General features: G+C 43.2%; 1 protein-coding gene across 1 annotated transcript in view; it reads right to left on the bottom strand.

Moving 5' to 3' along the window:
* The window catches only part of ANKRD10 (ankyrin repeat domain 10), a 61,023-nt gene that overhangs the window by 17,640 nt on the left and 17,858 nt on the right, over positions 1 to 25,525 (bottom strand). The window contains exons 3-4 of the mRNA XM_082244773.1: positions 18,588 to 18,679; positions 1,834 to 2,069 (exon numbers count right to left, since the gene is read on the bottom strand). Of these exons, the coding sequence (XP_082100899.1) occupies positions 1,834 to 2,069; positions 18,588 to 18,679 (328 nt within the window). The remainder of the gene's footprint in view (positions 1 to 1,833; positions 2,070 to 18,587; positions 18,680 to 25,525) is intronic.

The following is a 25,525-nucleotide window of genomic DNA, read 5'->3' as shown; positions in this document are numbered from 1 at the left end:
CCCACCTAGTGCCTATCCCTAGTTGGGGAAGCATAACCCTATAGTCTATGATTAAGCAAAGCTGCGTCTGCCGATGAGCAATAGAGGAAAGGCAGTTTTCCATATAGAAAATGGCCACAGATTCCTGCCAGGTGTTACTGTTGTAAGTTATGCGAGCCGTGATGCTTCTCTCTGCCTTGGCAGTCAATACACGGTTAACCTTGCAGACTCTGCTTACAACCATCCTCCTCTTTCCTGCTCTGAGCTGATGGCAGAGAAATCAGCATTCTTTCATGCTCTCCGTGCTGTGTCTGTCAGGCACATAACAGAGAACTGTGCTAACAAGGGACTTGCGCTCCTTTTGTTAATCAGGAGCAGCCTCTTCTACATGTTTTTATCTTTCGAAGAGTGATGCATGCATGCTGTTTGCTACGTTTTTATCTTTCGGAGAGTGATGCATGCATGCTGCTTGCATCACTGTTAATTAATTCCTCCTATAAGGTACAGTATACTAATGTGCTCTGAACTTTCCTAACTTCACTGTTAGCACACATCTCTCTGGTGATTGTAAGCTGCTGCATAGCACATTGCATGCTAGCTCAAAAAGGCCACACACCACTCCACCAAAAGAAATATTACTGCAAAGACGTGACAGTTACCATCATTCAAGAGATGAAAGAGAGAGAAACCAAATTATGTCTTTTACACCCAAGGCTACCCCGAGGGAAAAAACAAAAAACAAAAGGGGGGGGAATTCAAACTGCTCACAGTGCCTTTAGTGTAGATAGGAAATAGGTTTCTGAAAAATAGGTTTTTTGGATCTTTACATTGGAAATGAGTAGTAGTTTTCTGCCACCATCCCAAGAGTGTAGTTTGTCGATTTGTGGTGCCTCAAGTCAGGTGTGGGATTTTAAGGGCAGGAGTAAGAGAGGTACAAGGTAATAGTGCAAATTATAGATAAAATTTATTTACATGCATAGGTTATATACAAAAATTCGAGTGAACTAATGGGTAAAGTCCCATTGTGCTGGTGAAGAGGAAGTAATGAAGTGTGTATTACACGTGATAATAAGTGACTTGAACATAAATAGTAGATGGTCCTGCTCTGCTGTTCCTCGTATCAAAAGATAGGGGTAGATGCAGAGAAAGGGCCTGATCGGTATTCCGACATGTTTCGGCCTTTATCAAGGATATGTTTTACCGATTCTAGAATTGATAGAAATAAATTGACAGTAATAGCAATGTATACTGTAGGTCAGATTTGGATATATACAAAATGTGGTTTGACATACATGTTTTTTTGTCCACTTCCTGAAATATTGCCTCCCCAGAACTAAGTTCCCGGAGACACTCTGGGGAGGCAATATTTCAGGAAGTGGACAAAAAACATGTATGTCAAACCACATTTTGTATATATCCAAATCTGACCTACAGTATACATTGCTATTACTGACAATTTATTTCTATCAATTCTAGAATCGGTAAACATATCCTTGATAAAGGCCGCAACATGTCGGAATACCGATCAGGCCCTTTCTCTGCATCTACCCCTATCTTTTGATACGAGAAACAGCAGAGCAGGACCATCTACTATTTATGTTCAAGTCACTTATTATCACGTGTAATACACACTTCATTACTTCCTCTTCACCAGCACAATGGGACTTTACCCATTAGTTCACTCGAATTTTTGTATATAACCTATACATGTAAATAAATTTTATCTATAATTTGCACTATTACCTTGTACCTCTCTTACTCCTGCCCTTAAAATCCCATACCTGACTTGAGGCACCACAAATCAACAAAGGAAATAGGTTTCTGTACAGTGTAGCATACAAACATATTGCTTACCTTCAGTTCTCAGCTTCTTAACAACAGATGCCTCCAAATCATGGAATGACCTTTTACGATGGTTTATTCCTCCATTAAGGTGATTAGATGCATTCTGTGAAACTCCATTTAAGGAGTTAGTGCAATAGAAACCGTTGAGCTGACTGTTCTGGAGGTTAAGGAGGAATTGAGCACACTCTGTAAAGCCCTGGGAGTGCGCAAGGTCAGCCGCTGTCAAGCCACTGGCATTCTTAAAGCTGTGTAACAAAGAACTGAATTAGATACACCATATTGTAAAGAGAAAGCCCTCAGTTCTCTAACTATCTGAAGGCTAAGCAGGCATACAAACTTTCTGCAAACGTCTACGATCTTCTTTGCTTCCAGAGAGGCCCTTTACTGTATATATGGAGGCCTTCCCAGCAGTAAAAAAGGACGTTGCTCGTTTTAAAATACAAATTTCTACTGTCATCAACAATCCTAACTCTTCACAGAAATATCTTCCTCTCTAATCACCTATTAATACTACAGAAAAGGTCTGCAAGATGCTTGAAGTTCCTAATTTTACAGTGAACTCCATAGCAGAAATTAAAGTACTACAATACTTTGTCTACAACTGAAAATTACTACTAAAAGAAAACAAAAATGATAAAGCTTTATGCACATTTATAGATTGTCTGTGGCATTTTCATATTTTAACTTAGTTACACTAGTAAATAACGGGAATATTTCCTAGTTAGTTCCACAAAAAATGCAAATCCCACTGGCTGAAACTACCAACTGTGAAATGGCATCAAGAGGATGAAAATCAGGATATTGGGTGTATTTAGTATTTAAATTGCAAGAATAGCAATTTTGAGAACATATATAATGAAAACAATTTAACACAAGGTATAAAAATATAACAAAAGCTGATAGAGATTAAAGCGTTTGTTACCCCAACACTTCATATTCCTGATTTGTGCCTGCTGTACCATGTACTTTATGAGAAAGTATCCTGCTATTTTCCTTTAGGTGAAATCCCTGGTGTTCCTGCTAGTCCCCTTGCTTTCCTGTTAAAAGCTGACCACACTAAGCAGGAGAGCACACCATGATCAATGATCAGTTCTCTAGTTACGCTGGGAACTCTGTGTACTCTCCTCCAATGATCAGACTAGTCCGGGGGCATGTCACAGCACAGCCATTCACTGGGAAGCTCTGTGTGCTGCTTTTCTCCTCCCCCTAGCTCTTATGCAGCTGAGAACAGAGAGGGAATGTGATCACTAAGGGGGGGGGGGGGTAGTGTATTTAGAATGTTTTAATACTTATACAAAAATGTTTAGCGTTTCATTTCCATTTTAAACTGAAATGGGTTGTTTTACAAGGTGATCATTTACAATCACTTTAAGTCAAACAAGAAAATGAATATAATGTGTGTTGGTATAGTCTCTACATTATATAGGGATTAAAAAAAGGTGAATGTGGGACTTCACCAATTTGACAGTACAAAACAGTGTTCTAAAGCAGCCTTTTTCAACCAGGGTGCCCATGAGGATCCACCCTGGGATGCCTTGAGGTTTCTTCAGGGGTGCCTTGGCAAAATGCCTGAAAAATACCCAAAAACTGCATACAAGCTGGCCTGTGGATGAAGCCTGGCTTTTAGTTAGACAAAGCCACAGGTTTTCATTGTGCACCATTACAATCTTCCAGCTGCTGGCATCCTAGTGACCAATGGCATCATCAGTTAATAAGGAGGAAGTCAGTCGCCTGCAAAGCATCCTTGTTTGACCCTCCCCATCAGTGTTGGGGGTCACATCAGCTGAGCGATGGAGAAAAACTGAGGGAGAAGAGAAACATTGGCATACTAGTCGGTACCAATTTGCAAAAGTGTATTTGCTTTGGAAGAATAAATCACCTCCAACGTTGGTGTCCTACTCTGTTGCTGCATTATGCATTGTTAGAATAGCTTTTACATTTTAGAATGGGGTGCCTCAAGACTTTTCATCAATTTTTAAAGGGTGCCTCGAGATTGTCCATCATTTTTAAAAGATGCCTTGACTGAAAAATGTGGAGAAAAACTGTTCTAAAGCACCAAATAATGTATTTAGTTTAACATAGTCCATTGTAGCTGGATCTCAGATGTAGCCATTGACAGTGGTTTTAAAATTCAACCTTTTGTGTATATAGTTTTTTTTTGGCCTCTTTTTTTTTTTTTTTACAGATTGGGAATACATAGGGGCTTCACTACTGCTGATTTGAAGTTGATTGCTTGCAAAAGGTCAGGGGAGAATCAAGAATAGATGGGAGTGTAAAGCACAGATGAAGCAATGACTAAATACAAAGATGCACGGCAAGCAATTGACATGGGGCTTTCAGAAGTCTGTGCAATAATCCTATCAATCATCTTCAATGTACACACCCATCTTCCACAAAAAGGTTTTCAAATATTTTATTTACTTTGGTCTTTTAGTGTTACTTGCAGTGAAAGCAACATAAAAAGGGAAAAATAAAATTAAAAATTAGCTCATAGCTCCAGAGTGTATCAAACACTTCCAGTGCATTTATACTATTCATTATGAATGAAGTAGTAAGGAAATGAACAAAGCAGACTGAAATCCCAAATCTCTAAAGAAAGGGACAAGTATTTTATTGGTTAGGGAGACAAGTTGTACAAATCCTGCTGATGTAGAGATCTTTGTACTTTCTGAATCTGTTTAAAGCATTAGTTCTCCTTTCAAAAAGATGTATGCAAAGCCCGAGATGTGAAAAAGAGCCAAAAAAATAACAGGGAATGGGAATCTAGCTGTGCTTGCTTCAGTTTCTAAGTAGGTCTCGTCACAATAGAGAAGCTACTGAACTGGATTTACAAGTTATGATCAAAAGCTTTAAAAACCTTTTGCAGGGCTTTCCAGGACTGGAAGCTATAGGTGATAGGATTTCACTCCCTAAAGCGGAACAAGTCTCTCAACATTAACCATTTTTAATCCTTCCGCAGCTATGATTAGTAAATCTAAAAAGAAAGGTTATATTTTTATTATATGTTCTTGGTTTTAACTTTCTCCCCCCCCCCCCCCCCCCCGCCCAATACATCCCCGGAATCTCCACCTGTATTTTTTTTCCTGTGATGGAGGGGAGGAGGCTCTCTCTCAGATAAGCACATCCTCCTATGTGTGTGCCTGAACTAACGGCAGCTAGATTCTAGTAAGTTAATAGTACATGAAATATTCTAATGCCCATGGAAGGGGGTTTTTCAAAGTGATTTCTCAATGAAAAGCATGGAGACATGGAAGTATGGGTGAGTTTTGTTTTTTTTGTTTTTTTAATGGTGTTTTTAGTGCTCAGATAGTTTATGTTCCCTTTAAGAAGAAATTCAGTATACAACATAGGCTACTTTGGCCAGGGGGTGATAAAATATGAATACTGTAACTATACAATGATTTTGGATCAGAATTCAAAAAAGGTAAAGAGAATATAAAAAAAAAAAAACCTCTCTGGCCTCCAAACACATTCAGCGAGTTGCCCATGCCATGTCCACCTCAATTCCAGTTTTGTGTAATTATCCTAAAATATGTTGTAACCAGATTGTACAAGCCCCAACAGCCTTCATTCTGTGCAACCACCCTCTTCAAGCACTCCTGTAATCCTTCCAGAAACATACAAATTAAAAAAAGTTAAACATCTCATACCTTGATCATACCAAATTTTTAAATTTGGGCAGTCTTGGGTTGAGCACAGCTTGTGTGTCAACTACTGTATATGCTTTAACATCAATGGTTTTCTGAAATTCTTGGGAACTGGAACAGGTTGCAAACTATTAAAACATTCTGGCAGGTTTGGTGGTGTTCACAGTACAAAGCCAGAATGAACAGGAGGCAATGGGCAGGTATAGATAAAAATTTTTATTTAAGTGGTTAAATGATAAAATGGTTAACCATTACGCTTCTTAGCAGATGCACAAAATTTTATGTATGTGCTGCTATACAAGAAGCTTATAGTAATGGTAAGATTCATAAATAAATCTATCCAGGGTGAATAACCATTAGGTTTGCCATAGTTTTGGATACTAAAAAAAAAAAAAAATAGTCCCCCAGAATAATAAACAAAAAAAACTTAACATATCTGAGGAGCAGAGCAACTGACAGGCTAGCAATTATCTTTACAGCAAAACCTAGATTTGAAAACCACGAGAAAAAAAAAAAAAAAAAAAAAAGTCAGCTTTCAGCACGACTAGATCACAGTGCAGTAAACTACACAGAAGGGGGTAAGGAATTGGAATTCCCTAGAGAAATATACAATGACTTACATGGATGGACATGTTAAAGAAATGAAGCCAGTAGGATTACAGAATAAGGGGAACTAACTGCTCTCCTAGGAGCACTCCTTGGAAGGTGTTCTTAATTCAATTTTAAAACATTTCATCTCAAACACAAAGATAACAATTAAAATTAGAACGCAAAATCTAAAAAAAAAACAAAAAAAAAAAACACTAATTTGGATTTAGGACATTGTTTTAATAAATGGTACTTCAACCACTGCAAAAGTTTACAATGCCATCAGACAATTTACCTTGGTAACTGTCACATCCTCATCCTCTCAAAATAAACATTAACTATCCTCCTCTTAACTATTGTTAGTTAAAAATATGGCAGATTCTTTATATTAGGGTAACATGCATGCAAATCTAAAAATTCTATAACTGAATTCCTAAAGTAGCATTAAAACCAATCACCGCAACAAATACCTCAACAGTATGCCTTGTGTGCAGAAAGGAAGCGATACTGAACACTCATTGCCACAACTGTAAGGTTTTCGGAGAAGCACCTGTGGCAGTTTCAGCAGTTTCTATTTGGGATGCTCCCCTTTCTAGGATTACTTGAAAAAATCAAGTCAATTCGAATTACGTAGCTGTAAAACATTGACATGTGTAGTTTTTACAGTTTTAAAAATACGTCTAATTAATTTAAAGAGGGACATGGCAGATTACAGAAAAATAAACAGGTAACTGATCATGTAAGGGATCACATATCTGCAGCCAACATTTAAAATTTTAGTTACATCTACATACACCCAAAAAAGTGTGCTGGAGCCCATGTCATAGATATTATTTATATTTAAATTCAACTGATCAGTCTAAAAGTTTATTTTAAAAACCCATTTATTATAGGGATTTTTGCTCCAGAAGAATTATCAGCTAGGTTTACATGATCTCTAAAAGGGAATGGGTAGAGTATGGCAACAAAAACTAGTAACTGTACTAAGACATCACATTATCAGAGTAAAATATGAAAACTGTCTGTGCAGTTTGACAGTCAAATGGAATTAGCGACCATGTTTTAATTCTATACCAATGCTGCAAAACACACAACTTCTGTCATTACATTCCTAGAACACTGAATATCTGCTGAAACAAAAGTCAATAATAAAATTACTAAACTTCAGGAGAAAAGCCATTTGCAAATGTAGTAATAGCCAAAAGAAAAGGACAATTTAAAAAAAAAAAAAAGGAAGCTTTTACGACTATAGCCCTTGCATCATTAAGTGACAAAGCGATGCCACAATAGGGGATGGAAACAGTACAAATACATTAGAATAAGGACAAACGGCTGAGAATTATAAACTATTTAAATACTAGGTTTAATAAAATGGGGTTAAAAAAAAAAAAAAAAGGGAGATGGGCCAAAGCTGGCATCTTAGAGGTTGGGCTGATATCCAACATCAGTTTACAACAGATTAGCCCTTTGAAATATAGGTATGGATGATTACTGGTGACTAAGTTTTATAACCTTTATATCACCTAAAGGAAAAGACATAGGCTTCATTCACATGGCATTTAACTCACAGCTGCAGCAAGAATCCAGTGTATTCCTGGGTCTGGATTCATAGCTGGAGGCAGATCAGATGCAGATGTATAAAATTAATAAAAGGGCTGACAGTGGCTGTAGCTGTCTGGATAAAAATTGCACATGGACCCAATCACCTGCAGCTAGGGACAGAGGATGGCTCCTGAATGAAGGCTTTCTTGCTGTACCTGTAACAAATCCCAATTGAATAAGGCCTTCTTGCTGTACCTGTGACAAATCACAAATTGAATGAGGCCTTAGCCTTAGCAGCCCTTCTGGACAAGAGCTATATACTTAAACAGGCATTTTCATCAAGTGTAATTAATACACAGTACAATTTGCACTGTGCCTGCATAAACTAAAAACAATGAGCAACTATTAGAAGGGGTGTGCATAAAAGCAATTTCCAAGTAGAAAATGGATTAAACTTGGAAAGCAACAATATGGGATTTAGAAGAAACGGCTGCTGAACAATGTAACTAACGGAAATGCAACCGTTGTTTATGAGGGCCCCAGGGCTCTTAGGTTCAGTCATGTGATAGGATTTCACAAGTAGTGGTGTCCCCCTTGATAACATGCAATAGATGAATAGGTTTGTGTAAAAAACAAAAAAACGGAACCCCCCCGTTATGATTACGCAACTGGTCAGCAAAGGCTCATAAAATCTCTACAGGTACAGAGGGGGGGGGGGGGGGGGGAATCTTAATTTTGGGTGTCTAGCTTATACCTTTGTATTTTCAGTTAATTTAGTCATAATTATAAAGTTCTTTAAGGTGCTAAATAACTAATAAAAACTATAGAAGAGAATGTGGCTCATTTAAATCTTTAGCATATATCATATATGGGACAGTTTTCAGACAAAAAGCTAGGATAAATGGGACATCAAATGCTTAATGCACCAGTGTAAACTGTACATAAAGAAAAGGAGATAACTTATTATGAGCAAGAAAAAAAAGGTGCTATAACAGACATTTTAGAAGATGAAAATAACTCGCATCTTACCCAAATCACTATTGGAAACTCAGAGCATGTCCTCTGAAAAAGCAGAGTACTAAAAGGTGAGGCAAGAAGGACCATCAGATCTCGATGCAAACTAAGGTCCAATGAGACAAACTTCATTAGGTGATGTGCTAGAATTCACTGATATATTTTATTAGTACAGCACTTTCTAAATGGGATGAAAGGTACAAAGTAGGCAGCAATGAGATGCACCTTTAGCTCTAAAAATTGTAAAATAGTTAGGGCAAAGCCAGGCTAGCAAAAACGGCAAAACATTTCAGAGAGAACACTGCAACAGTGGCAAATTTATAAAATCTGGTCAGTTTATCCTAATGCAAGATCTAGGGAATTCAGTGCAGACAGATTTTAGACCTCTGGTTAGGGCTGCTGCAGCCTTTTTTTCCCCATTTTCACACAGAATGATGTACATGTGCTATGCAACCTCTCTTTGTGGGCTCAGAGAGAGAGAGAAGTGCAAGATGTCATTAACATGCTAGCTTCTGCAGACTAAGATTCTAAGCCATTCAGGAGACGGCCATGAGTTTTAGACTATGTGGCACTCACATAAACAAGGTGAACATCTGAGAGGTAGGCCCTGATCCTTTCAATACATTTAAGGTTATTCCTCTTTTCAATTAAGTGCCAAGAAATACTGAAGTAAAGAATACGCAGATATGCAGCGAAGTGTGCACTGCCAAAAGGCTTAAAACAGTAACAGAAGGGGGGGGGTTGGGTGATAACGCCATATGTGCTGCTCTTGTGAAAATGTTCACCAGGTTAAAGAAGCCACACGATAAAGAATTTATCAGCTGCAAAATAACTGCATCTTAAAATCGTAGCTGACCTGGATACTGATTTCATATAAAAAAGCTGCACCCATTTCATGTCAATTCAAAGGATATTACTTTTGACAGCAACACTTAAAAGGGGAGGAGTATTCATGCCTACACAATATGCCAAATAACACTAATTGCAACAAAATGTCTATGCACTTGTGTTTACACATCCGTTTAGGCACTGTAAATCAATTACCTACATATTAGGATGTATTTTTTCTGCAGGGGAGGGACATATGCACTACAGTTAATTTTATTAGTGCTTTAAAGGAATATGCTTCTTTCAATTTGAAAAACACAAAACATGGTCACTAAAGCCATGTGGTATTTTCATAAAAATAATTATATTTTGTTTTAATCTGCAGCAAGCCATATTGAAAATTATGAATAAGATCCATATTGCTTAGAAGGCACAGCTTGTTTTAACAAGGCAATGCAGTATTTCTTGGCAGGATCTTTATTTTTGTTCTTACCATACCATGACCTTCCTCCACCAAACCATGGTGTTCAAGGGCTAACATACCTGTCAAGTTGAATAAATAGCTCTACATTTTAGGCAAATTCCGAGCTAGGCAAGAGCAAACAGCTGTATGTTCAATGGATATCTGGCTCTGTGCCTTTGGCCTTTTGTCTAGTGTCATTACGTCAAGAATGACTCATTGTGACCCTTTAAGGGTGCTATAAAACCAGTGGCTCCTAATTCAGATGACCATGTGGTCACCAAAGCATTCTTTCCACGGTACCAGCCACTAAGCATAAAAAAGCACTAAGACCTGTGTAATTGACATCTAAATGCCTTCTCTAATGCCATACTTGCAGTTATGAAAGTAAAATACAACTAGTTTTAAAAGTAGCAGTAGTTTTTATACTTAATAGATCTACTTAAATATGGTGAACTTGGTGACAAGTATATGACTATGTGGAGCACATGGTTCAACTAATTAAGGTAGACCCATGGTCCCCCCCCCCCCCCCCATTTAAAAATGTGTGCTGCAGCACTTAAGTGCATCTGCATTTAAAGGTTTCTCTCCCCTGGCAAAGTTCTGAACAACTGTTGAATCCTGCCCCAGTTAACTCCGCCCAAGGCAGCTTTTTGTGATGGGATAGGAACAATGTTACATTGCTCCTGAATCAGAGTATGTAACTCTTATATAGGCTTTGCCTCCTTGCACATTAGGATGACAAAACGTAAGGGGGTTGTGGCTATAAGCATTGTCACTACTGATTCACAAACCCATAGCTTGTCAGTCAACACCTGGCCACATCCAGCCCTGCCCATTAATTTCTGGATTGACAGCACTACCTTTGTTTCTGAAACCCTCCCACTGCGAGCTGCAGTTTTCCTAATATGAAAACAAATGGAGGATTTGTCTCAGTCAGGTGAAGGTAAACTAGGTTTTTTGTTCACATTATGAAGCTTGCACATAAACACAGTGACTAGATTTGGTACTTGTTTAGACTGTCATACAGGTGCGTTTATTTGTACCTTAAAAGCAAGAACATTTACAAAACAAACCAAGAATAAAAGATATCCTCATTTCCTTTTCATTTTTGTTTTGCAGCATTACAAAGAAAGAAAACATGGATTTGAATTGGAGTCAAATTCCACTCCAGGGTTTACAAGTTGTATGAACAGAGAAAACGATTTCTGAACCTTCAAGACAAAATGGTTAAAAATGTAAACCAAGCATACAAAAATACAACAATTATTATAATTCAGCAACATGTTATTGATAACCGTTTTGGCATATGAGACTACAGTGGGCAAAATTATTATTCGATTACCTGCAGAATTTGTAGGTTTGCCCACTTACAAAGAAATAAATGGATCATTTTTATCATTAGGTGTATTTTAAATTATAGAAACAGAATATTAACCAAAAATCCAGAACACACACGATACAAAAGTTATAAATGGAGTTGCAGTTCAGTGAGGAAAAACTTAATTTTTGTAAAATCTTACCGTAAAATTCCTTTCTCTGAGTCCTCTGACAGTCGCCGCCCACTCATTCAGTCTTCACCAATGGTATTGACCTCTTATCCATAGGAGCAAGCTAGGCATAAGACTTGTTGAAAACAAAGTCATTTACATAGACACACCTATGCGGGCTGTCCCACTGGTCCAACACCCCCCTGCTATCAGCCATCCCAACTCAGTTTGGTAGCAAGCAGTTAAATCTAAGAACCCCAAATAGAGGGACAGGGGCAGCGACTGTCAGAGGACCCAGAGAAAGGCATTTTACGGTAAGATTTTACCCGTTCCTTAATCAAATAGGCCTGTACAATCGTCTGTCTGATCCATGCTGAAATGGTTGCCGCAGACGCAGCCATGCCCTTCCGAGGTCCCTCAGGAAGCACAAAAAGAGAATCCGACTTCCGAAAAGGATTCCGTGGACGACAGGTAAACCCTGATCGCCCTGACAACATCCAAGGAATGCAAGGCAAACTCCCTAGGATGTTTAGGATTCGCACAAAGCGAAGGCAAAACAATGTCCTCATTAAGATTAAAATCAGAAACCACCTTTGGAAGGAAGGACTGGTTAGGTTGTAGGACCACCAGGTAAGGGGAGCGGCAAGACAAGGCCGCCAATTCCAACACTCTGCGGGCAGAAGTGATCGCCACTAGAAAAGCAACCTTTTTTTGACAGCAGAGGCAAAGAAATTTCCCTGATGTTTTCAAAGGGAGGACGTTGCAGAACGGACAGAACCAAGTTCAAGTCCCAAGGAGGTAGAGGCGCGCCGCCTAGGAGGGGCCAAATGACGTACACCTTGAACAAAAGGTGCGAATCAAAAAGTTAGACGCCAAGGGGCGCTGGAAAAGGATGGCCAGTGCTGACAACTGGCCCTTAATCATGGTCAACGCGAGGCGCTGGTCCACACCAGTTTGCAGGAAAAGCCAACACCCTCGCCACCGAGTAGGAACGAGGAGGGAACCCCCTGGATTCACACCAGGCAAATTAAGCCTTCCAGGTACGGTAATAGATCTTACCAGACAAGGCTTTCCTGTCTCTCAGGACCTGGCTTTCAACAGCCACACCGTTAAAGCCAGCGACTGTAAAGCAGGATGGAAGATCGGTCCCTGAGACAGTAGATCGTCTCGCAACGGTAGCCGCCATGGAGGCTCGACGGCCAGTTGAATGATGTCCGCGCACCAGGACCGGCGCGGCCAGTCCGGGGCCACCAGAATCACCAACTTCGGTTCCGAGACCAACCTGCGAAGGAACCTGAACAACTGAATCGGGGGAAAGGCATATATCATACGATACCGGTGCCAAGGCACCACCAGCGCATCAGAGGCGTCTGCCAGAGGATTGCGCGTTCTTGACACGAACTTTCCCACCTTGTTGTTTAGCCGGGACGCGAACAGATCCATATCTGGGGATCCCCATTTTGCACACAGCATCTGAAACACCTCCGGGTGCAGGGACCATACCCCCTGGTCCAGGGTCTGGCGGCTCAGATAATCGGCCTGCCAATTCTCCACACCCGGAATGTGAACTGCAGAAATCGCCGGGACGCGAGTCTCGGCCCAAGACAGAATACTGGTCACTTATTGGGCCGCCCGGGCACTCCTGGTGCCCCCTTGGTGATTGATGTAAGCCACCACAGTGGCATTGTCTGTCTGCACCCGTACAGGGCGCCCCTGAAGACGATCAAAACCAATAGAGCAGGCACAGCCTGATCGCTCTCAATTCTAAGATGTTTATCGGTAGGGAGGATTCCTCCTCCGACCAAGTGCCCTGGGCAGACAGGGTGCCCAGAACACCACCCCAGCCCAACAGGCTGGCATCCGTGGTAATCACCGTCCACAGCAAAGGCCGGAGGGATTTTCCCTCCGCTACAGCCGGAGACTGGAGCCACCACAGAAGATCCACTCTGGTTTGGTGACTCAGACACCCTCCGGTCCAAGGACTGAGGGAGCCTGTCCCATCTGGCCAGTATCTCTGCCTGGAGAGACCGTGTGTGAAACTGCAAACGGTATAGCCTCGAAAGCTGACACCATCAACCCTAGGGACCGCATACAGGTCCTTGAGCGACAAGGACTCGTTGTCCCTGAGGGACCTGACCTCATCCTGCAGGGTCTGGAGCTTGTCCTCTGGTAGAAACACCTTCGCTTGGGCCGGAGTCCAGGAAAATCCCCAGATATGGGAGACGAACCGAAGGAGACAAAGTCGACTTCTGAAAGTTGATGGTCCAGCCGAACTCCTGGAGCGTCTGAACTATCGTGGACAGATCGCGCAGCAGGCTCTGACTGGCACTCGACCTTAACAGGAGATCGTTCAGATATCCCAAAATCGCGATGCCCTGAGCCCGTAACAGGCCCAGAATAGGAGCCAGTACTTTGGTGAACACCCTTGGAGCCTCCGATGACCCTCGAATATGGGGATGTGCAAATACGCATCCTTCAGGTCGATAGAAGCCAGGAAATCTCCCGGACTCAAAGAGGCCACCACCGAGCGGAGCGAGTCCATGCGGAATTTCTGAACGCGCACAAAGAGGTTAAGAGCTTTCAAGTCCAGAATCGGACGCACCTTGACCTCCTTTCTGGGCACAGTGAACAGATTCGAGTAAAACCCCCGAAATCTGTCCCGATGTGGCACCGGGACGATTACCCAGCGAGAAGCGAGAAGATCCTGCACCGCCTGATGAAGATCCTGCAACCGATCTGGGGTCAAATGAAGATTTGAGGGAAAGATTCTGTCCGCTGGTCGTGAAAGGAATTCGATCTTGTAACCGGATCGAATGATTTCCTGAACCCACCTTTCCGGAATCCAGAGCAACCAAGGTTCGAGAAAACCACACAAACGTCCCCCCACCCCTGGAACGGGTGAGGGCGCCCCTTTAGGCAGTGGCGGACTGGGCCGCCGCACCAGCCTGGGCGGCTTTTGGCTTGCCCGCCCAGGGCTTTCTCTGGCCACCATGGTCCTTGAAGGGTTTCCCCTTGTCCTGTGCTTTGAAGGCACGAAAGGACCCCTGATTTGGTTTAAAAGGATGGGCCCCCGCTTACCGCGGAAGAACTTACCCCTAGGATTCTGGGGCAGCAGAGTGCTCTTGCCCCCAGTGACTCCTTTAACCAATTCGTCCAGGGATTCCCCAAAAAGACGAATCCCCGCATAAGGGATGTCAGGACACCGTCTTCCTAGAAGTCTGGTCAGCCAACCAGCTCTTTAGCCAAATCAAGCGACGGTTAAGGACCGCGACACCAGACAGACGCGCTGCTAACGGGGCCTCATCCAAGGCCACGTCACACAGATACATAACCGCTTGATTAATCTGGTCCACCAGCTCCAAAGTAGTAGGGGGGGGAGTAGAATCAGCCACGAGGGTGCGTCTAAGCACCTTGGTCCAATCTGCCACCGCTTGAGACACCATGACTGAGGCAAAAATAGGTTTCAGCATAGAACCTGCCACCATACAAGCATGGCAGGCACGAGATTCCAGCCTCCTATCCGTAGGGTCCCTAAACACCGGAGAATCCTTGGTGGGAACCAGAAAGAAGAGGGGAGAAGCGCTCTAAGTGCAGACAATTTATTGCAGATAACAAGGCAGGTGATATACACTCACTAGACATGAAGACTGAAAAGCTGTATGTGTCAAAGCAATCCTGCAGCCATCCTCTGGAGGGTGTCCTCTGGTCACAGGAAGCCGTATGCAGTACTGTCACTGGTGGTGGGAACCAGAGTGGCCCTGTTCAATCTGGACACAGTGTGATCCACTTTAGGGGCCACAGACCAGCGCAATTCAGTAGGAGACGCAAAGGGGTAACGAAATTGAAACCGTTTAGGCACCACAAAATTTGCGCTTCAAATTGCGCCATTGTTCATTCACAGTTTTGTGAAACTCAGCAGGGCAAGAAAACACCTGTGCCGCCTTTCGGGATCTGCGGGTACCAAAGGAGGACCGCTTGCCCAGAGGATTGGGCTCATCCTCTAAATGTAGTGCATCTTTCACGGCAGTAATAAGCGCAGCCATAGCAGCGTGCTAGCCGGCCGTCCCGGGGGGGGGGGGGGGGGGGGGGGGGGGGGGGAATCATCCCCCTCCTCATCCTCCGCCTCCCCTTCAGACTGGGAGGAAGGAGACCCTTCATCAAGGGGTACAATATCTACGGCAACCCATGTCAGACTCAGAATCAGAGGAGTGAGAAAACCTCAGCCTTTTCCTAGAATCCCGTTCAGCCATCAAAAGATCCACTTTGGACGCTAAAGTCGCAAGTGCAGCAGTAAGTGTAGAAGATTCAGAGGAGCCTGAATCATCCACCAAGGCTGGGGGAAATTTGCTGTCCTGGGACTACATAAGAAAAAAGTTTATATGGTGCTGGCCCTTTAAGTCGCACGGCGATCCCACCTCAGTACACCGCTATTAAGGATTAACACTGAAAAACCCCTCAGGCAGGAATAAAGCTGATAGCCAGAGATATTCCCCACAAAACAGCAAAGACAGACCCCACAAGTGTTACCACGCTTGCCTGATGATCTCCTCTGTATGAGAAAGGAAGTGATGTCACACCGCAGGAGGCTGAACTGGATTCAGGCTAAGGGAAAATGGTTGCCCATAGAAAGCAATGGGAGGCTCCGGGAAAATGGTCGCCGACATGTGCACAGCCGAAAACACATTGCCACACACAAGATGGCGCCGGAAAGCGCCAAAACTCACTACATACATCGCTGCAGAAATGCCCATAGTGAAGCCAAGCAGCTGCCCACACCAAAAATAGCGGACCCGCGGTTTTTAACCCCGCAGCAGCCACACATGTCTGCACCCAAACACACAAAAATAGTGTCACTCAGGACAGGGACCCCCACAACCCCCCCCCCCCAATAACGTCCCAGACGCGATAGAGCCCCCGCAGGGACCGGGAGTAAGGGAGCCCCGAACACACAGACATGAGGGGATACCACAGAAACAGCAGACTGCCATCCCCAGACAGAGGCCCCACACAGAATGTACTTACTGTACCCGATGGCGTGGGCGCCTCTCATCGACGGGAAGCCTCCCACCCCAGGCAAAAAACGCAGGGCGCTAGCAACGCACGAAAGCGCGGTTGAGACGTCCAAGCGAGGTGGCCACCTCACGGGCTTTCATCCCTGAGGACAGGGACAGGTAGTTTGCGAGGCCAGGGCGTACGCATAGCCTGCTAAACGCTCAATGGCGGGCTGGGATTCCATAAGGCCCTCGACCAGTGCGACTCCCAGCTCCGCAAAGCCGTCATCATCCGAAGATCCGACTAACTAAACGCTGACAAATAAATAGCTAGTAGTGCAAAGAAAACACATTGCAGAAAATAAAACCATAAAATAGAAGAAAAGGCTGAGACCGTAGCCCCAGCACAGGGAAGCCTATCTTACTACTTAACTAGGCAGAAGACAAACTGAGTTGGGATGGCTGATAGCAGGGGGGTATTGGACTAGTGGGACAGCCCCCATAGGTGTGTCTATGTAAATTACTTTAACAAGTCTTATGCCTAGCTTGCTCCTATGGATAAGAAGTCAATGCCCATTGGTGAAGACTGAATGAGTGGGCGCTAACTGTCAGAGGACGTAAGAGAAATAAGTATTTGATCCCCAAGCAAAAGAGGACTTAGTAATTGTTGGAGAAACCCTTGTTGGCAAGCACAGCGGTTAAGACGTTCCTTGTAGTTGGTTACCAGGTTTGCACACATCTCTGGAGGGATTTTGGTCCACTCTTCTTTACAGATCTTCTCTAAATCCTTAAGGTTTCTTGGCAAATCAAAGTTTCAGCTCCCTCCATAAATTTTCTATAGGGTTAAGGTGTGGAGACTTGCTAGGCCACGCCATGACCTTAATGTGCTTCTTCGTGAGCCACTCCTTTGTTGCCTTGGCAGTATGTTTTGGGTCATTGTCATGCTGGAAGACCCATCTTCAGTGTTGTGGCTGAGGGAAGAAGGTTCTCATCCAAGATTTTACAATACATGGCCCCGTCCATTGACCCTTCATTGTGGCAAAGTTAGCCTGTACCTTTGGCAGAGAAACAGCCCCAAAGCACGTTTCCACCTCTGTGCTTCACTGTAGTGATGGTGTTCTTAGGGTCCTAGTCAGCATTTGTCTTCCTCCAAACACGAAAAGTGAAATTAACGCCAAAGAACTCAATTTTGGCCTTTGGCCATAGAATTTTCTCCCCATCCTTCACATAATCATTTAGATGTCCATTGGCAAACTTCAGACGGGCCTTTGAGGAGGGGGACCTTGCGGGCGCTGCAGGATTTCAATCCATGGCAGCGTGTTTTACTAATGGTTTATTTGGTGACTGGTCCCAACTGCCTTGAGATAATTCACAAGCTCCTCCTGTGTAGTTCTTGGCTGATCTCTCACTTTTCTCATGATCATCCTTACCCCATGAGGCGAAATCTTGAATGGAGCTCCAGACTGAGGGCGATTGAGGTTATTTTGGATTTCTTTGATTAGTAAATAATCGCTCCAACAGTTTTCTTCTCACCAAGCTTCTTGCTGATGGTCTTGTAGCCCATTACAGCCTTGTGTAGGTCTACAATCTTGTCCCCGACGTCCTTTGACAGCTCTTTGGTCTTGCCCATGATGGTGGGTTTGAATTGAAGAATCTGTGGGCAGGTGTCTTATGGGCAGGTGTCTTACACACATAACGAGTTGTCGTTTGGTGCACCTTTTTATATTGACAGGACTAATTGTGTATCACATGAGCACATACTGTAGCCAGTTTGTGGGAGCCAGAATTATTGTTGGTTAGTAGGGGGATCAAATACTTATTTTACTCACTGAACTGCAACTTAAATTTATAACATTTGCATCATGTGTTTTTCTGAATATTTTGTTGATATTCTGTCTCTATTATTTAAAATACTCTTATGATAAAAATTATAGACCCTTAATGTCTTTGTACGTGGCAAATGTACAAAATCTGCAGGGGATCAAATAATTATATTCCCCACTATAGGTTTGCCAGCTATAGTTAATGTTAAAAGCAACATGCATTATATAGAACTACAGGTGTGGATTTATAGATTGTTTGGACTACATACATCCCAAGATAAGTCCATTTTTTTTTTTAAGTGGTATAAAAATTTATATGTGTAGTGTTGAACTATTATATGCAATGCAGAATAGAGAAGAAAAACAAAAAAGGCACATACTCTATCTGCCCTCCATTGGACACAAGGGCCTTAAGGCAGTCCATACTACCAGCCCTTGCCGCTTTGTGTACAGGGGTCTCACCTACGTAGTCCTAGAAAACAGAAAAAAAATATGTCAAAATTAACATTCAAAAGGAAATTTAGCTATAAATAGGACAAGCTTATTATTAGGTACACCAATAACTATTTTTTTTTTTTTTTTTTAAAAACTATTAATTTAGATATTGTTTGAGGATTTTGTGGTAGGACGTGCAGATATATACTTGCGATCACTTACCACCTTGTTAAAAATGTTAACTGTTGCTCTATAGCAGTGGTCTCTAAATTGCATCCCGGGGGCCAAATGTAGCCCTTTATCTGGCCCTTGAGCCACTATTCCACCAACTTACACCAATGATGGGGCACAATTCCCCCTACTGACACCATCAATGGTGTACTATTCTCATTGAAAACAATGGGGCACTATTCTAAAACCGATGAGGCACTGATGCTAGATAATTTTCTACTCCCACTGGTCACAGTCTGTCCCCCCTAAAGTCTGAAGGACAGTAAACCGACTGCTTGGAAAGTTTGAAGACCTCTGCTATATAGCAGCCATTTGCAACCTAGTGTTCATTGAGTAACAGACTTCACTTTTGACAGTGCCTGCAAAATTCTAGGGACATTGCTACTTGTCAGAGTCAGCGGCATGACACCAGTGATCTTTTCAGCTATCTGCAAGAATGGCATTCTGACCACCACTAGTCGGGGGATTTCAACTGTTGACCTATATAAAAGGGCCTTTTTTCCTCACTTACCCCCTATGAATTGGTTTTAGCGGGGATTCCCTATGACAATGAAATCCAGGATTAATCTTACGCAGTAACTCTTTCAGGACAGCCCCTGAGACAACACTTGCTTCACTGGACAGGAAATACACTTATCATGGAGGTCCTCCAGGCCTTCAACCTCAGGTGATCCGAGAACAGGACAGATCTAAATATTAGAACATATCACAAGCATAACACAACACAGTGCAGGAATCCAGTTCTGCAAGACTGCTGGAAAGAGTTACCGGTAAGAAACTCAGGATTTCTCCCAGTCATCTTCAAGGACAGCCCCTAAAAAGATAAACAAGGACTTACCAGGCTATGGTGGGGATAACTGCCTGGAGGACCTTCTTATCAAAGGCCTGATAGTAAATTCAGCCAATGACATTTAAAGTGGTTATAAAGCCTTAAGATTTTTATTACCTAAAATCCTGTTGCAGAAGATTTCCCCTAGACCACCCCCCATACTTACCTGAGCCTGATCTCAATCCAGCAATGTGCAAAAGAGCAGCAGCTCTCCCAGCATGGTCTCTGGGCTCCTGCTCCTATCCAATTCTATGACCAGGGATTGGGGGCGAGTCCCGCTGTCAATAGACGCAGACAGGGCAACTCGGGAGCGAGCCCCCGAGTGCCCCCATAGAAAACAGCTTTGAGCACCAGCAAGGAAAAAAAAAAATGCCAAGAGGAGGATCGGCGCTGCTCTGTGCAAAACTATTAGGTGTGTGTGTGTGTATATATTATACATATATATTTTATATATATATATATATATACATATATATATATATACATATATATATATATACATATATATATATATACATATATATATATATACATATATATATACATATATATATACATACATATATATATACATACATATATATATACATACATATATATATATATACACATATATATATATATATATATATATATATATATATATATATATATATATATATATATATATATATATATATATATATATATATATATATATATATATATATACATATACATACATATACATATACATACACACACACACACACACACACATACATACATACACACACACATACACAGTATCTCACAAAAGTGAGTACACCCCTCACATTTTTGTCAATATTTTATTATATCTTTTCATGTGACAACACTGAAGAAATGACATTTTGCTACAATGTAAAGTAGTGAGTGTACAGCTTGCATAACAGTGTAAAAATTTGCTGCCCCCTCAAAATACCTCAACACCGCCATTAAGGTCTAAACCACTGGCAACAAAAGCGAGTACACCCCTAAGTAAAAATGTCCAAATTGGGCCCAAAGTGTCAATATTTTGTGTGGCCACCGTTATTTTCCAGCACTGCCTTAACCTTCTTAGGCATGGAGTTCACCAGTTTCACAAGTTGCCACTGGAGTCCTCTTCCACAAGGACACCAGGGAGCTGGTGGATGTTAGAGACCATGCGATTCTCCACCTTCTGTTTGAGGAAGCCCCACAGATGCTCAATAGGATTTAGGTCTGGAGACATGCTTGGCTAATCCATCACCTTTACCCTCAGCTTCTTTAGCAAGGCAGTGGTCGTCTTGGAGGTATGTTTGGGGTCATTATGTTGGAATACTGCCCAGCCGCCCAGTCTCTGAAGGGGGGGGGGGGGGTCATGCTCTGCTTCAGTAGGTCACAGTACATGTTGGCATTCATGGTCCCTCAAAGGAACTGTAGCTCCTCAGTGCCGGCAGCACTCATGCAGCCCCAGAGCAAGACACTTCCACCACCATGCTTGACTGTAGGCAAGACACTTGTCTGTACTCATCACCTGGTTTCTGCTACACGCTTGACACCATCTGAACCAAAAAAAGTTTATCTTGGTCTCATCAGACCACAGGACATGGTTCCAGTAATCCCATGTCCTTAGTCTGCTTGTCTTCAGCAAACTTTTTGCAGGCTTTCTTGTGCATCATCTTTAGATGAGGCTTCCTTCTAGGATGACAGCCATGCAGACCAATTTGATGCAGTGTGCGGCGTATAGTGTGAGCACTGACAGGCTGACCCCCACCCCTTCAACCTCTGCAGCATTGCTGGCAGCACTCTTAAGTCTATTTCCCAAAGACAACCTCTGGATATGACACTGACCACGTGCACTTAACCCATTTGGTTGACCATAATGAGTCTGTTCTGAGTGAAACCTGTCCTGTTAAACCACTGTATGGTCTTGGCAATCTTATTATAGACTAGGCCATCTTAATGTAGAGCAACAATTCTTTTTTCAGATCCTCAGTTTTGCCATGAGGTGCCATGTTGAATTGAAAAAGTATCTAATATTCAGGGGGGGTTCTAAGTAATTTTCTAGAAAAAAAAAAAAATATTTCTACATGTAGAAGCAAAGTGTCAGAATAGACTTGGGAAGGAGGTGGTTAAACTGTCATTTTCTGTGTCAGCCAAGTGCATCCTGAATTTCTGGTTTCGGTACCAAAATTTCCATTCGGTGCATCTCCAATAGATGTCAATTTGCTGACGAAACGCATCAAGTTGGTACGCACGCCGCTATGCCCAACCCCGCTGGTGAACCGCACGCCGTGATCCCACTTCCGGGTACGGCGCCTTCACACACAAATACGGCAATACGCCGCGAGGCGGAATAGTGTTTGCAAAAGGGGTAAGAGCTGCCTTTTTCTCACAGCAGAGACTGTAATTTTTCTTGAAGTTTAACCACTATTTTGGAGTGTTTTTTCCCTCACAAAGTGTATGGTTTACGGTTTTTGGCTCATATAGCTTTTAAGTTTGGAGTGTTTTTAAAGCTTGGAGCAGGGGCGTAACTACAGGGGTTGCAATCGCTACCGGGCCCCATGCTCCAGGGGGCCCGGTAGCAAACCAGTGGGTGAACTTCCAGGATCGCAAAGGTCACACTTGCGACCGGACCCTGGCATTGCACCACTGTGGGGAGGCCCCAAGATTGCAGGAAGGGGGCCCACAAGATTGCAGGAAGGGGGCCCACTGCAGAACTTGTGAAAGAATCCTGCTGCGGGACCGTAATAAAAGGCCATGCAACGAGTGTAAAGAGCCCCAGGATTAGTGGGAAGAGCCCTGGGCTTGAAGGTAAGGGCCCCGGCCAGGGGTCTGGGGGGCCCTTCATGGTTTCTTGCATCAGGGCCCTGAAGGTTCTAGTTACGCCTCTGGCTTGGAGTGTTTTATAATCATGTTTTAAATAGAGTAATTTTAACACTGCACTATGAGGAGCACTTTGCTTTTATTTTATATTGAGCCACAAAGCACACTCTAAAGAGAGAGTTCCCATCTCACTGTGAACCACGAGTGATATCCGGCATACCCTTGAGGCACGGAGGAACCGGGACACAACAAATACTAAGAACAGTTTGATTCCCACTGGCGTATGCCACTAGGAATCTATAACATCTGGTAAGTGAGTCTTCTTACCACAAATATCACAGCCAGGTGACCGGTGAAGGGTTACAGCATTGATATTGGAGCACAAAGAATTATATGAAGGACTTTTGCACCACGGCACTTTTTCTCTATCCATACGCTTTTGTGGAAACAATAGCCCACGTGTAATACTAAGGACTGTTTTGACATATATTGCCAAGTTTATGCCATATAAATGTAAAAGTTTTTTGTATCTTGTATGATACATGATACTAGCCAGTTTTCTATGCACAGTATATGCACTATTTTAAGCTCACTGTATGCACTTTACCTTTGAAAGAAAGCGATCATATAGACGCAAATAATAAAAAAAGGAGCATAATAGATATTGGGGTCATTCTCAGTATCCATATACACTAGGGGGATAGCGCAGTTACACACCTACTAATTTAAAATTACCTTCTGGTTATTTTTGACTTGCAGCTTCCCTAAATATACATTATATATACCAGAGGTGCGAGTGAAATCACATACACACAAGAGTCAATTAAGCCTTACAGCATCAAGGAAAGCAAAGAGCGTTTCTTAGAAATATATATTTGGATAGACTGGGGAAAAGGAAAAAAAAAACTCTGGTTACGCATTTTATTCCTGTTGCCTCTCCTGCCTCACAGGATTATAGTTAGAGGGACAAGAAATGAGAAGAAATCTTCAAAAAATAAAAAAAAACGGAATTTTTGTAAAATCTTACCTGTAAAATTCCTTTCTCTGAGTCCTCCGACAGTCGCCGCCTCTCCATATTCGTCACTATGGGGTTATTGACCTTTGCTCCGTAGGAGTAGCTAGGCAACAGAATATGTCAATATTAAAGCTTTTAGCATATCCCACCCCCAGGGGGTGGTCCCCTCAGTCAATACCCTCCTGCTTCCTGTATCCATACCTCAGTTTCAGTAGAATAGCAGTAGAGTACATAAACAAACCCCAAAAGAGGGGCGGGGGCGGCGACTGTCGGAGGACTCAGAGAAAGGAATTTTACAGGTAAGATTTTACAAAAATTCCGTTTTCTCTTACGTCCTCCGACGGTCGCCGCCTCTCCATATTCGTCACTATGGGGACGTCCCAAAGCAGTGCATACATGAGGGGTGGGAAAGCAGCCGCGCCTAAGGCAACGCAGTACCCACAGCAGAAAAAAAAGGAACCTTACCAAAGGAAGGAAACCAGCTGGGCAGCATGAAAAAAAAAAAAAAAAAAAAAAAAAAAAAAAAAACTTTGCTCAACAGGAGCAACAACCCAGGAAAAACAAATATCCCAGGGATAAAAACATCCCAAACAGCCAAGGGCCCAAAAATAAGGGACCCTAAGGCACTGCCGCGCTAAGAACCTTGCGGCCAAAAGCAGCATCTGCCGATGCCTGAACATCCACTTTGTAGAACTTTGAGAAGGTGTGAACGGACGACCAAGTCGCCGCCTTACACACCTGGGCCACAGAAGCCCGATGATGACAGGCCCAAGACGTACTCAGAGATCTGGTAGAGTGCGCCTTCACAGGCATAGGAGGAACTTTTCCCTTCAAAACATATGCCTGTTCAATAGTCTGTCTGATCCATTTGGCGATGGTAGAAGCCGACGCCGCCAAGCCCTTCCGAGGTCCCTCTGGAAGGACAAATAGAGAATCCGTCTTGCGAAAGGATTTAGTCGATGACAGGTAAACCCTGATCGCCCGAACATCATCCAAGGAGTGTAAATCCACCTCCTTCGGATGTCTAGGCTTCGTGCAAAGTGAAGGCAATACAATGTCCTCATTGAGATGAAATTCCGAGATCCTTTTCGGGAGAAAAGAAGGGTTAGGTCGCAAGACCACCTTATCCAAGTGAATCACCAAATACGGAGACCTGCAGGACAAAGCTGCCAGCTCCCACACTCTGCGAGCCGAAGTGATCGCCACCAAAAAAGCGACCTTCTTGGACAACAGAGGCAACGAGAGCTCCCTGATCTTTTCAAAGGGAGCATGTTGCAACACGGACAGAACAAGATTCAAGTCCCATGGAGGCAAAGGCTCCCTCCTAGGAGGGACCAGGTGTCGCACCCCTTGAACAAAAAGGTGCTAACCAAAGAATTAGACGCCACAGGGCGTTGAAAGAGAACGGCCAGCGCAGAAATCTGACCCTTAATCGTGGCCAACGCCAAACGCTGGTCCACACCCGTTTGAAGGAAAGACAACACCCTAGACACCGAGTATGAGCGAGGGGAAAACCCCCTGGACTCACACCAGGCAAAATAGGCCTTCCAAGTACGGTAGTAAACCTTCCCCGAAGAAGTCTTTCTAGCGTTGATCAAAGTGTGAATGACCTCCGAGGAGAGACCCCTATCCCTCAGGACCTTGGTTTCAACAGCCAGGCCGTCAAAGGCAGCGACTGTAAAGCAGGATGGAATATCGGTCCTTGAGACAGAAGATCTTCTCGAAGAGGCAGACGCCATGGAGCGTCGACCGCCAGATTCACAAGGTCTGCGTACCAAGACCGGCGAGGCCAGTCTGACGCCACCAGAATCACCGTGAGCGGTTCCGAGGACAACCTGCGAAGGAACCTGGATAGTAGCTGAATTGGTGGGAATGCATACATCAGTCGATACTGATGCCACGGAGCCACTAACGCGTCCGACACGTCTGCCCGAGGATCGCGCGTCCTTGCCACGAACCTTCCCACCTTGTTGTTCAGACGAGACGCGAACAGGTCTACA

This window comes from Pelophylax lessonae (genome assembly GCF_965119305.1).
Source record: "Pelophylax lessonae genome assembly, chromosome: 2".
Taxonomy (NCBI): Eukaryota; Metazoa; Chordata; class Amphibia; order Anura; family Ranidae; genus Pelophylax; species Pelophylax lessonae.
Note: the sequence above shows the minus strand (reverse complement) of the source record. Positions and strands in the feature narration are given on the sequence as shown.